General features: G+C 49.9%; 1 protein-coding gene across 1 annotated transcript; it reads left to right on the top strand.

Annotated features, from left to right (window-relative positions):
* Positions 1-10,236: 10,236 nt before the first annotated feature.
* On the top strand, positions 10,237-11,842 carry Fam167b (family with sequence similarity 167 member B). Its single transcript, XM_059256144.1, has 2 exons — positions 10,237-10,633; positions 11,514-11,842. The coding sequence occupies exons 1-2, from the start codon at positions 10,379-10,381 to the stop codon at positions 11,742-11,744; spliced, it is 486 nt and encodes a 161-aa protein (XP_059112127.1). The 5' UTR covers positions 10,237-10,378; the 3' UTR covers positions 11,745-11,842.
* Positions 11,843-13,715: the final 1,873 nt, after the last annotated feature.

Below are 13,715 nucleotides of genomic sequence, written 5' to 3'. Positions count from 1 at the left end.
TCCCAAAGAGAGAGACAGAGCCCTGCTAGAAGCACACCTGGAGAACCCAGTCTATTGAGACATGGAACCCCTGATGTGATGGGAATAACTCAGTTTCCTTGGGGACACGTCATTCCGATGAGAAACACCCAGGACCCTTGGGATAATCTATTTTTTGGGAAGGGGTACATTGCTTTCAGGGGACATAGAATGCCCTGAAAATGCCCAGTCTGCTAAGAGGAACAATGTCCTTAGGATCAGCATCTGCTCCTACCTTCCAGGAACTGCTTTGCTCACGATCACCAGTGACTTCCAGGACTTTCAGTCACCCTCAGTGACTTTGTCTGTCTTTAGGACAAAGCTTAGGCTCACGGTGAAGACCTTTCAACACCTTTGCTGTTTTTTTTCTGCCTTTATCCTCACCTGCCCTACCACTCAGTATCACATGCAGCTCCAAACAGGGCGAAAGCCAGACTCCCTCTGCACTCACGCCTGCCGTTCCCCCTGGTGACACCCTTCATCCTCTGAGCTACCTTCTCTGCGTCTTAGAAATCACTCCATTCCCTTGGAAACGTCTTTCAAATGGCAACAGGAAGGTGTCTCTGGCCGGGCAGTGGTGGCGCACACCTTTAATCCCAGCGCTTGGGAGGCAGAGGCACTTGGATCTCTGTGAGTTCGAGGCCAGCCTAGTCTACAAAGCGAGTTCCAGGACAGCTAGGGATGTTACACAGAGAAACCCTGTCTGGAAAAATCAAAAAGAGAAAGTGTCTCTGTGCTAAGCCTCATCTCCCCCTCTGCCTCTGTCCTACGGGGCTGTCCACCATGGCAGCTGCTGGGCTCAGTGAGGGATAAACAAGTGAATAAAGAGAGTTCTGTGTGTTGGATAGGAACACAGTTTACTCTCCCCCAAGCATAAAACTTCCTTCAGGACCTTTGCTTGGCACCAAGATGACCTGAAGGCAGGGAGCAAGCACACGTCTCGTCAGGCCAGGCATTCGGAGGGGTGTGTGTGTGACAGAAGGTCAGTTTCAGCTGAGTATGAAGATGCTTTTTTCTCTCCATGCAGAGGTGGGGTGTACAGGGTTTGGAAGTGGGCAAGAGCATCCTGGTAGGCCCTTCCTTCATCCTCATTCATCCATGAAGGGTCTTGCAGTAAAGAGCTGATCCAGCCACTTCCAGACAGGATAGGCAGTCTTGGCCTCAGTATCCACACCAGTTTATTCACGCATGATTAATGCCTAGTGTTAGTTTCTAGTGTGACAGCAGCCTGCCTCTACCGCCAAAGCTGTTACGTCATCACCTGGCGCCAGGTGCCTTTCCACCGACCGCTCTGCGAGGATGCGTGCCTCCCTTAAAAGTGCCCGCCCGCCAAGCTTGCTCTCTTGCCTCTCTTCTCCCGCTTGTCTCTTCCCGGTTCTCTCCGTTTGTCTGTCTGTCTCTCTCACATCCCCACTCTGGCACGGCCTTTCTGCCTCCCCCTCCCCCAGTAAACCTCCTGCCCTATAGCCTTGCCTGTTTGCATAGCGGCATACCTTGGCAGGGCCTGCCAAAGGTACCCACTTCACCTTTCTCTTTTTTCATCCTTACACCTAGGCCAATCACGTGTCCACGATGAAGCCCTGGACCCCGAGCTCCACAGCAAGAGCTCGAAGCAGGCTGGCTGGAGTTGTAGAACCTGAGGACAGGGCCCTGACCTGGTTTGAAGGACAGGGCTCAGGGAGGCCTTAGGTCAGTCTCCACAGAGGCACTGGCAAAGGACAGCCGCGCAGACTGGAAATAGCATATGTAAGGAAGGGTGTGAGGAATGGGAAAGGACGCAGGGAAGAGACCAAGCATCTGCCCTGGGTTGACAAAGGGACAGATTTTTCAAGAGGGGTTGGGGGGGAGACGGGGACAACGTGGACGTGGTCAAGCAGGAATTAGTCAAGCAAGGGTTAAAAAGGGCCAATAATAAAGGTCTAGGGACTGGAAACTGGGCAGTGGTGTGCTGGGAGCGCCAAGGTGGCTGAGAGCTGGAGAGCGGCCCAGGCAGCGCCCAGAAGTTCTGCCTCACCTCAGTCGAAACGCATTCCGGGAGAGTCAAAAGCCAAACCTAGGGCACCTTACCGAGTGCTCTGTCCTTGTGTCCCTGTCCTTCCCTTCCTCATCCGAGGCCCCCAAGACAGCTTGAGAGCTGCTACCCCCTTATCACGAACGGAAGCGCCAGGCTCGCCGAATCTCAGGCCATTGGGACCTTGAGAAGAAGAGAAAGGAAACGGAGGCTGATTCCAAGGAGGGAAAGTCCCGATGGTCTCTGTCATTACTTCAGTTCCTGCTGAATCCCAAGCCCCCTCCCCCCAAGCCTCCCTGCTTGGTTGTACCCTGGAATAACACTGCATACAGAGACCTTTGCACAGTACCCCTTTTAAAAACTCCCTTAAATACACGTGGATAGAGTCTGTGCCTCAAGGATGTCCCCGGACACCGGGACAGAACCGGAGACCAGCGTGTCTCCACGCCCAGGTGTTCAGTTGCAGCATCCTCGGGTCCTTACAGCGTGGGGTGGTGGTGCCCGGGTCACCTAAGACACCGGAACGCTGGGATGGACTGATCCAGCTGCACAGATCGGGCTGTGGAGGAGGGCGCCATCTCCGCCTGCGCAGTCCCTTCACCCTGCCTTCTCCCGGGTCTCGATTTGGGGCATGCCCCTGCCTTCGCTCATCCTTTCTCGATGGAATCAACAAAGGCAGCCACAGATTCAAATCCGACTGGGGCCTTGGCGACAGCAGCAGGTGGTGCCACGGAGCTCGGAGTTAGGCTTGGGCTCAGCCGTGTTCAGATCAGCTTCTAGAACTCCATTTTGCTAGCGCGACCCGGAGTCCCAGCCCCAAAGACTCTGGTAGGGACAGGCTGGGCAGCGGGAGACATTGACAAGGTTTCGGTTCCCTTCCTGAAGGGACCACACAGTTCCACGGGCATTTTCTCCTAGCCCCAGGTTCTCAGGTTTTCTTAGGACCGCCCTCCAGAGTCCATTAAGGAAATCTAAGTTTCGTGATCCGTGGTGATATGGTGAAGATCTTGTTTAAAGCTCTTACCTCTGTGCCTGTCTCCAGAAGTTCCCAATTGTTTTTTTTTTTTTTTTTTAAGTCCTGGGGTGCTGGCACCCTTGATGACTTAAAAAGAAAAAACAAAACAAAACAAACAAACAAACAAAAAAACCATTTGTTCCCTGTACCCTAGCGGGTGGGCTGGAAAGTGTGGGTGTGTTAACTGGGAACTGCCTTCTTCCTCCCACACGTTTGAAGCTTGGGTTGGGGGGAAAATCCCTTGGTCCACCTTAAAAGCAAACAGCCTTGTAGCTAGGGCCCCTCCCCCTCCACAGCTGGGAGTCCTGCCTGTGGGCCACCCCCGCAAAATCAATTCAGTTGTGTGGGGGCCTGAAGAACTCCATCCTTTTCATCGAGTGTGAACTGAGCTGTGTTTTTGATATGGGGACCCAAGAGGACTCGATGCTCACAGGGTTTCAGTCCACCGAGTACATGCTTCAGTTGGTAACTACAATAGGAAACTCAACCAATATGCTAGAGGACCCATTCAACCGTTCATCCATGCACCCACTTTTAATATTTTGTAGATTTATTTTTCGTTTATGAGTGTTTTGCCGAAATGTGTGTCGGGGCAACCGTGTTTGCCTGGTGACCACAGAGGGGTATTAAATCCCCTGGAACTGGAGTTGAGAGATTATGAGCCACCATGTGGGTGCTGGGACTCAAACTTAGGTCCTGTGCCAGAGTGACAATTGCTCTTAACGACTGAACCATCCATCTCTCTAGTTCCCTTTTTAATATTTCTCAAATTCTTACTGATATATTTGTGATGCTAAGTCTAGAGAACAAGGATAATAACAGACCACACAAAATCATCGAATGAATGAGTGCGCTAATGAATTGATGAGACAGTTCTCAGAGGAAGAAATACAAATGGCCCATAAATATTTGAAGTGTTCAACATCTTTGACCATTAGGGAAATTCAAGGTAAAAATACATTGAGCTGGGCCGGGCGGTGGTGGGGCACACCCTCGCCTTCAATCCCAGCACTCCAGAGGCAGAGGCAAGCAGATCTCTGAGTTTGAAGTCAGCCTGGTCTACAGAGTGAGTTCCAGGACAGCCAAGGCTACACAGAGAAACCCTGTTTTGAAAAACAAAACAAATAAACAAAAGTACCTTGAGAGTTGAGACCCTGGTAGGGTGGGTCAGTGAGTGAAGTCACTTCTGCGGAGCATGGCCACCTGAGTTCAGAACAGGTAGACCCAGCACTGAAGGGCAAACAGTCAAAGCCTTGCAGCTCATTGGTCAGCCAGACCCTGTTTCAAAAAATAAAGGTGGAATACTTTCTATGTCAGGCCTCTGGATTTGAACATTACCATCCCCTAATCCTGGGAGGCCTGTGGTCTGCATAAAATAATGGCAGACATTGAAGACACCCTCACCTCACATTAACAAACACACACCACTCTCAAATACAATGAGATTCCATCTCACCCTAGACTGGCTATCATCGAGAAAATAACAACAGGGTCTGCAGAGAAGGCTCAGCAGGTAAGGGCGTTTGTTGCTCTTGCAGAGGATCTGGGTTGAATTCCCAGCACCCACTTGGGGCCTACCTAATTACCTTCTGTAACTACAGTTTCAGGGGATCTCAAGCCCTCTTCTGGCCTCCTTCAACACTGCACACATGTGGCGTGCATACATTTCATGTAGGCAAAACACTCATATGCATAAAATAAAAATAAATTTTTAAAAAAGAAAAAGAGAGGGAGAGAAAATACCAGTAAATGCTGGTGAGACTGCAGAGAAAGAGAACCCTTATCCACGGCAGGTGCAGGTGGAAAGGTGAGCTGGTATAGCCACTGTGGAAATGGTTATGGAAGCTCCTTACAAAGCTAACGTGGGAGCTGAGAGGTGGCTCAGCAGTTTGTCAGCAGATGAGGAGACACCTGAACATCCACGCCTCCCCCTACACACATAAGACTGTTTGCTGCTCTTCCAGAGAACCTGGGTTTGATCCTTTTTTTAAGATTTATTCACGGCGGCTGGAGAGATGGCTCAGAGGTTAAGAGCACTGGCTGTTCTTCCAGAGGTTCTGAGTTCAATTCCCAGCAACCACATGCTAGCTCACAGCCATCTGTAATGAGATCTGGTGCCCTCTTCTGGCCTGCAGGGATGTGTGCAAGCAGAATAGTGTATGCATAATAAATAAATAAATCTTTAAAAAAAATTTATTTATGTATTTAATGTATGAGTGAGTGCTCTATCTGCATGCACACCTTTATACCAGAAGAGGGCATCCGATCCCATTATACATGATTGTGAGCCACCTTGTAGTTGCTGGGAATTGAACTCAGGACCTCTGGAAGAGCAGCCAGTGCTCTTAACTACTGAGCCATCTCTCTAGCCCTTGGGTTCAATTCTTGTTGTTATTTGTTGTTGTTGTTGTTGTTGTTGTTGTTTTAGATAGGGTTTCACTATGTAGCCTGGGCTGTCGTGGAACTCACTATGTAGACCAGGCTGGCGTTGAACTAGGAGATCCACCTGCCTCTGCCTCCCAAATGCTGGGATTAAAATTGGGTTCGATTCTTAACACCCACAGGGTAGCTCACAACTATTTATATGTAATACCAGTTCCAGGAAATCCAATATCCTCTTCTGGCCTCTGGGCACCAGGTGTACACATGGTGAATAAGCAATACAGGCAACATATCCACACACATAAAGTAAAAAATTATAGCTGGGTGGTGGTGGCACAGGCCTTTAATCCCAGCACTCAGAAGGCAGAGCCAGGAGAACACTGAATTTGAGGCCAGCCTGGTCTACAGCACAACTTCCAGGACAGCCAGAGACCCTGTCTTGAAAAACCTTAAAAAAAAAAAAAAAAAAAAAAGTTTAGCCTGGCAGCGGTGGCTCACGCCTTTAACCCCGGTACTCGGGAAGTAGAGCCAGGCAGATCTATGAGTTCGAGGCCAGCCTGGACTACAGAGCAAGGTCCAGGACAGGCACCAAAATAACACAGAGAAGCTCTGTCTCGGAAAAAAAAAAAAAAAAAAAAAAAAACAAACAAACAAAAACAAAACAAAAAAAAAAAAAACAAAAAACAAAACAAAACAAAAAAACAACAACCAACAAGTGAGGTTCTAAGTCAGCAGATAAGGGAGACACCTGCACATCCATGCCTCCCCCTACACACATAATTGTCAGGTCCAAAAGAAATGGCTAACTGTGGTACCTATTAGCATACCAAACTGCATGCTGGCCTCCTAATTCTCTCAGGATAGAAAATCCCTGTTACAGAGTCCATGCTGGCATTCTGCCTCTTCTCAGTTCTTCTCATCCCACTCTCCACTTTCTCCAGTTCAAGGGTTCTCTCCCCACAGCTTTCATTCCTGTACAACCCTGCCATTTCCTCCATGTGCTCTCTGGGGCCTCCTCTCCTCCCCTCCCCTCCCCCATCATAGCCCAGTCCATTCTGCTGGCCATGTTCAGGTCACGACTTTCTCTCCCTGCTCTGGACTCTTCCAGATGCCTCTGGCTGTTCTCTCCCTCATGGCCACAATCAAAACCTAACCCTCAACTCTACCTTGGAGTAGTCATCTCCTCATTTCATACAATAATGTTTAATGTTGCATTTGTTACTGTAGTCAAGGTCTGGAATCATCCTAGAGTTCATCACCAGACAAGCAGACGAAGAAAGTGTGGTACATATGCACAATAGGATTTTATTCAGTGATAAAGAAAATGAAATTACAACGTTTTCAGGAAAATTGATGGAACTGGAGATCATACAGTTAAGTGAAATCATCCATACCGAGACAAATGTTATGTGTTTCTCTCGTAGTATGTGGGGTCTAGATTTCAACTCACACACATACATAGGATGTGACGGTAGAAAGGGGATGTGAGTCGGAAGAAGAGGAGCAAACGGAGGGAGGAAAGAGAATAAGGGAGAGTTATGGGAGGGCTGGGGAGCCGGCCCAGCTGCTTACCCCGGAACATAAACACAGCTGGAGCAGCCATGCGCAACAGTACCGAGTGCAACTGGGTTGGGTGCTTCACACCTACATGGCCAACACTTAAGAGTCTCACAGAGCTTGAGGTCAGCCTTGGCTGCACAGTGAGACCCTGTGAAAACCAAAACTCAGAAGAGAACAGGCTATGAAATTCCAGACCCGCAAAAGCTTCAAGATTGGGGATTTGATAGACATGCAGATTAGTCTCCGCCCCGCATACTCATACCGAATCTGAAACTGGAGAAGGGGAAGCCATCTGTTTTAGCACACGAATTTTCCCCCAGGTGACTCTGACACACACCAGAGTTGGAGGAGCCTCTGGAAAGTAGGCAAAACGGCAAAATCCGCTTATGTTGTCAGAAATGGGAGTAGGACGGGGTCCCGCTCAGTAAAACCCTTCCTAGAGTTATGCCCACATCGCAGGGACCCCCAAAAGACCACCTCGGAGACCGAATCCCATACATAAGAGCAAAGAGCCTTTGTTTGGAGCTTGGACTCCCTGTCCACCCAGCAGTTAGGGAAGAGAGCCCCGAGCCTAGGCGTGGTAGGGTTTTTATCATAACAGAGGTTGGGGTGAGGGGATTTCTAGGGTTCGGGACCCTGATTGGCTGACATTTGTCTAGGGGTGTCTGTAAAAGGGAAATAGATGTGTGCTAGGTTCAGGGACATCTGGTGATCTTATCCAAGAGTTCGAACATTTTGGAATGTCAGGTACTTCCCCTTAGATACTGGCTCATCCCTGGGTGGATCCCTGGGTGGTGTTAGTTTATGGCTTTTCCTGGATCTGAGTGTTGCCTGCCTGTCACAGAAGCTGTATCTGGGCCTCTAAGACTGTCATGGCAGTTGTGTGGTCAAGTAGTTTTGGGTCCCTCACACCTAGCAAGATCAAGCTTCTGGGTTTGCACCAGCAACTGGGTGGGGGGAGGGGAAGAAATGGAAGGAATGCCAGGCGTGGTGGGTCACAAATGTAATCCTAGTATTTAGAGGCAGAGGCAGGAGGATCCCTTTGAGTCTGAAGTCAGTTTGTGCTACAGAATAAGTTCTGGGTCAGTTTAGGGTGAGATCCTGCTTAAAAAAGAAAAGAATTGCCTGGCGGTGGTGGTGGTGGTGGTGGTGGTGGCGCACGCCTTTAATCCCAGCACTCGGCAGGCAGAGCCAGGCGGATCTCTGTGAGTTCGAGGCCAGCCTGAGCTACCAAGTGAGTTCCAGGAAAGGTGCAAAGCTACACAGAGAAACCCTGTCTCGAAAAACAAACAAAAAAGAAAAAAAGAAAGAAAGAAAAGAAAAGAATTGCTGGGCAGTGGTGGTGCACGCCTTTGATCCCAGCAGAGATAGGCAGATCTCTGAGAGTTTGGGGCCAGCCTGGTCTACAGAGTGAGTTCCAGGATAGCCAGGACTACACATAGAAACCCTGTCTAAAAAAAAAAAAAAAAAACCAAAAAACTGTGTGTGTATGTGTGTGTGTGTGTGTGTGTGTGTGTGTGTGTGTGTGTGTTCGTTTGGAAAAAAAAAAAGAAAGAAATGTTATCCCATGGTGAGGAATGTGAGAAATGTCAAGCCAGGAAGTTCCCCAGAAATGATAAGCATTATTTGACCTAGGTGTTGCTTCCTTGTTTATTTGGGAAAATTTACAAATTACATATTTATTCATTTTAAATCTTTTTCAAGACAGGGTTTCTCTGTGTAGCCCTGGCTTCCTGCAACTCACTCTGTAGCCCAGGCTGGCCTCAAACTCACAGAGATGAACCTGCCTCTGCCACCGGGGTGCTGGGATTAAAGGCGTGTACCACCACCACCTGGCTCCAAATTACATATTTAGATATGTACATTTTTTTCTTTTTTTATCTTCTCCCCTCTCCTCCTCTTCCTCTTCTCCTTCTTGCTTTGTTTTGTTTTGTTTTTTGTTTTTTTGTTTGTTTGTTTTGTTTTTGGTTTTTCGAGACAGGGTTTCTCTGTGTAGCTTTGCACCTCTCCTGGAACTCACTTGGTAGCCCAGGCTGGCCTCGAACTCACAGAGATCCGACTGGCTCTGCCTCCCGAGTGCTGGGATTTAAGGCGTGTGCCACCACCGCCCAGCTTGTTTTGTTTTTGAGTAAGGGTCTCATGTATTCCAAGCTGAGTTCAAATCCACCATGTAGCTGAGAATGAATTTCTGTCTTTACCTCCCAAGTGCTGGGATTATGGGCATGGGCGTGTGTCACCATGCATGTCTTCATTAAGTTTTTGGTTGGTTGGTTTTTGTCCTGTAAGTATATACAGGAGCACTGGAGAATACACAAACTGGCAAAATCCACTTATGCTGTTACCATGCCTGGCATTGCTTCTCTCTCTCTCTCTCTCTCTCTCTCTCTCTCTCTCTCTCTCTCTCTCTCTCTCTCTCTCTCTCTCTCATTGCTGCTGCAAAACCAGAGCCTTGAGCATGCTAGGAAGGGTTTTACTGAGTGGAACTCCAGCCCAGCTCTCATTGCTGACAGAAATACAAAGGATTAAAGAGGACTGGGCAGCACTGTGGCTGCCATGGAGGCCCATGCCTTGGTCCCAGCACTCGGGACGCAGAGGCAGGCGAAGTTCTGTGATTTGAAGGCCCTCGTGGTCTATATAGTGAGCTCTAGGCCAGCCATGGCTACATTTGAGATATGAGGGGAGCGGGGAGAAGGGTCGGGAGAGGGAGAGGTTGAATGAAACCCTGTGAATGGCAGGGAGGCAGATGACCATCTACAGCGCTGCCCTTCAGCTCTGGGCAGCTCCTTCAGCTGCCAGAAGCTTTTCAGTGATTGCCAACAGAACCTAAGGCTCCTTAGAGCCAAGCTTGGAATCACGGACCTGTCCCAACAGGGGCTCAGAGAAGTCAGTGAGCTATCCAAAGTCCCATCAAAGCAGCCCCAGTGTCCAGGGTTCCTGACTCCCAGGCTAGGCAGCTGGACCCCACTCCCTTGCCGAAGAGCTGGCAGAACAGAGAGGAGGGAGCTAGTCAACCTCCTCTCCCTCTTGACTCCCTTGACTTGGGTCTTGGGAGGAGGGCCAAGTCGGCTGTGGATGATGCTTTTCTTATCCTGCTGCAACTTCCTTTCTGGGAACCGGGAACCTGATTCTGGGCAAAGACAATAAAATTCATCCGAAGAGCTCCTCCTGCCCCCAGCCGGATGGGCATCACGTGGCTCCCAGTTATCGAGCCAGGAAAATTCCATCCCTTGCACACTTAGCCTCACACACCCATCTGCTCACTCACCCTGGCACACTTAGCATCCCTTACGCACCGTCTGCATTCAGCACCTCACATTCCTGGCACACTCTTCTCCCTCAGCCTCTTCCTAAGGCCTTTCCCTCACTGCTCCATTGACCCCCACAGACCTACCATGTCCCTAGAGCCACCGAAGTTCCAGGCAGTGGGCGAGGATGAGGAAGATGAGGAGGAGAGCTTAGACTCTGTGAAGGCACTGACCGCCAAGCTTCGGCTGCAGACCCGACGACCCTCATACCTGGAGTGGACTGCCAGGGTCCAGAGCCGGACCTGGTGCAGAGCCCAAGCCAGACCTGAGCCGGAGAGACCTGGAGCCATCTGTGGCTTTGACTCCATGGATTCTGCGCTTCAGTGGCTCAGAAGGGAGCTGGTGAGTCCATTGAGATAGACAGGCTTGCACAACGTCTTTGAGCCAGTCTTCTCAAAGACCCAAGTCTGTGGGGCTGGGAGGAGGTGAGAACGGACCACTCTCCAAAGCAGTTCCTCACTGCTGTGCCCGAGCACAGAGGAGCCAGGGATTCAGTTGTGTGTTATTTGTAGAGTCAACTGCATTAAAAGGTCTTAGAGCATGGGTTCTCAACCTCTGGGTCGCGACCCACTTGTGGGGGTTGAATGGCCTTTTTACAGGGTTGCATATCAGATATTCGTATTATGATTCATAACACTAGCAAAGTTAGTTACGAAGTAGCAACGAAAATTTTTGGTTGGGGGGGTCACCACAACATGAGGAGCTGTATTAGAGGGTCGCAGCTTTAGGAAGGTTGAGAACACTGACGTAGAGAGAAGAGACAACCAAGGGAAAAGTCGGCTCTGACTTTTTTTTTTTTTTTTTTTCCGAGACAGGGTTTCTCTGTGTAGCTTTGGAGCCTGTCCTGGATCTCACTTTGTAGACCAGGTTCGAACTCTCAAAGATTCACCTGGCTCTGCCTCCCAAGTGCTGGGATTAAAGGCGTGTGCCACCACCTTCCGGCGTCAGGTAGATTCTTAGGAGGGAAGAGTTTTAACTCTTATATGGGCTGTCAACCCAGCGTGCAAATACCGCAGAACAGATGTCTGTATTTGCATACTAATGGGTCCTTGGCTTGGTCTGGTAACCAGCAGTCTGGAACAAGATCTGAGAGACGGGGAAGGATGAAATTAGTTGAGAAGGGGCTCGTGGGCTGTTCTAGGCAGAGTGTTCACAGGAAGGGCACAATGGCTGTTGGGGCTGGAGGCTGGTCCAGCACACTTATGCCCCCTCTTGGTCACAGCAGGAGATGCGTGCTCAGGACCGGCAGTTAGCAGGGCAGCTGCTGAGGCTGCGGGCCCAGCTGCACCGACTGAAAGTGGACCAGGTCTGTCACCTGCACCAGGAGCTGCTGGATGAGGCGGAGCTGGAGCTGGAGCTGGAGTCGGGGACTGGCCTGGCTCTGGCCCCGCCACTGCGGCATCTGGGACTCACGCGCATGAACATCAGTGCCAGGCGCTTCACCCTCTGCTGAGGGCACTTGGGTGTCTCCTGGACTCTCTGGGAAGAAGAAAGAGGTGCCCCGGAGGCTCCGGCATCTGCTGGGGGAGAGGGCACGCTTAGGTTTCTGAAAGTTGAATTCGGAAAGCACAAACAAACCCCCAGGGTGAAGGGAAAAGAGGGAGCTCAGGCCCCCAAATTTCTTAATAAAAACCCACCGCGTCCCATCAAAGTTCTTCTGCGTCCTTCACTGAGGCTGAGGGCGACTGTTGCGTGTCTACCCTGTGCCACTGGGACCAGGGACTTAACAACAGGAGACAGACTCTGCTGAGGGTAGATGGCACCCAGTCTCCCCTATAGCTCCAGCTCTATTTCTCCACCTTATCAAATCAGAAGTGAGGAAAACTTACAAAGCTTTATTGCATTTTTTTAGTTTTGTGTGTATGTGCCCAGAGAGGCCAGAAGAGATTATTGGATTCGCTGGCACTGGAGTTACAGGGCAGTTGTGAGGTGCTTGATGTGGATGCAAGGAACTGAACCCAGGTCCTCTGTAAGAGGAAGTGCTCTTGACTACCCAGTTACCTCTCCAGACCCTAAACTTAAAATCTACGTCACTCTCATGGCAGGTGATTTAGGTAAATTGAGGGCTAGGAGGATGTAGAATCTGAGAGTTCTGTATTCAAAAGCAATCACCCTTCTCTATTAGACCATGGGGAAATCAAGCCAGTATAATGTGCCTTTAATCTCAGCACTCAGGAGGCAGAGACAGGAGGATCTCTATGAGTTTAAGGTCATCCTGATCTACATAGTGAGTTCCAGGCCAGCCAGGGCTACCTAGAGAGACCCTGTCTTAAAAAAATCCCAAAATAGCCAGGAGGGCGGTGGTGGCGCATGCCTTTAGTCCCAGCACTCTGGAGGCAGGGGCAGGCGGATCTCTGAGTTTGAGACCAGCCTGGTCTACAGAGAGAGTTCCAGGAAAGCCAAGGCTACACAGAGAAACCCTGTCTCAATAAAACAAAATAACAAACAAAGAAACAAACAAGGATCCAAAAATAAATAAAAATAAGCTGCTACTTCTTACTCCACAGGCAGCTAGGTGCGCCTTACTTTGGAACGCCCTTGCTTCTCAGTACCATTCCCCCAGACACGAGCTGAGGGGAGCTGGGCCCTGCACCAGGTCCGGGGAGCACATCTGTTAGCTCCGTCACTGGGGAGGTTTTTTGTTTTTTTTTTTCTTCTTCTTCTGTGTCTCTCAGCCTTTGTTTCTGTGTTACTCTCTTTGTCTGACTTTCCAACTCAGGCTTCCTCCCTCCCCCCACCCCCATTTCCTGTTCCCCCTTCCCTCTGCAGCGGAGGTGCATACTGCTTCAACTTCCGCCTGACAAACCCCAACAATGCTCTGTGGGCTCCCCTCCCCCACCTGCTCACTCAGCCTAGCTCGGGAGGTGATACATTTACACTTTCCTTCCAGTGAGGTCAGGACTTATTCTTGGCCCTGGTAGGGGCCGTTGGGGGTTCCTCCTATCTCTGGTGACCTGGCCCTCCGCCTAGGAGGGGCACACCCCCATTTTTGTGCTGCCTGCTGCTTGCTGTAAAGCTCTTACCTCCTGCGGATACTAGGGTGTCTGTTGCCTGGGCAATATGCTTGCTCTGTCTTCTACCCATGACAAGCTGTGTGTTAGGGTAGGGGTGTGGCCTTGCCTCTACTTGAGTTATGATCTTTAGCTATGTTGTCCTGACTTCTGCCTGTTACTATATTCTTCAATTAATCATCTATCTATCTATCTATCTATCTATCTATCTATCTATCTATCTATCTATCTATCTAGATATTGAGATGGGGTTTTTTTTATGTAGCCCTGCCTGTCCTGGAACTCACTCTGTAGCTCAGGCTGGCCTGGAACTCACAGAGATCTGCCTGCCTCTGCCTCTCAAATGCTGGGACTAAAGCTGTGGGCCACCACGTCCCAGCCTGTCACTCTAGTCTTAAGGACGTGGGATGTCC

This window comes from Peromyscus eremicus, chromosome 2 (genome assembly GCF_949786415.1).
Source record: "Peromyscus eremicus chromosome 2, PerEre_H2_v1, whole genome shotgun sequence".
NCBI classification, from domain to species: Eukaryota; Metazoa; Chordata; class Mammalia; order Rodentia; family Cricetidae; genus Peromyscus; species Peromyscus eremicus.
This window is presented reverse-complemented; position numbering and strand designations above follow the sequence as displayed.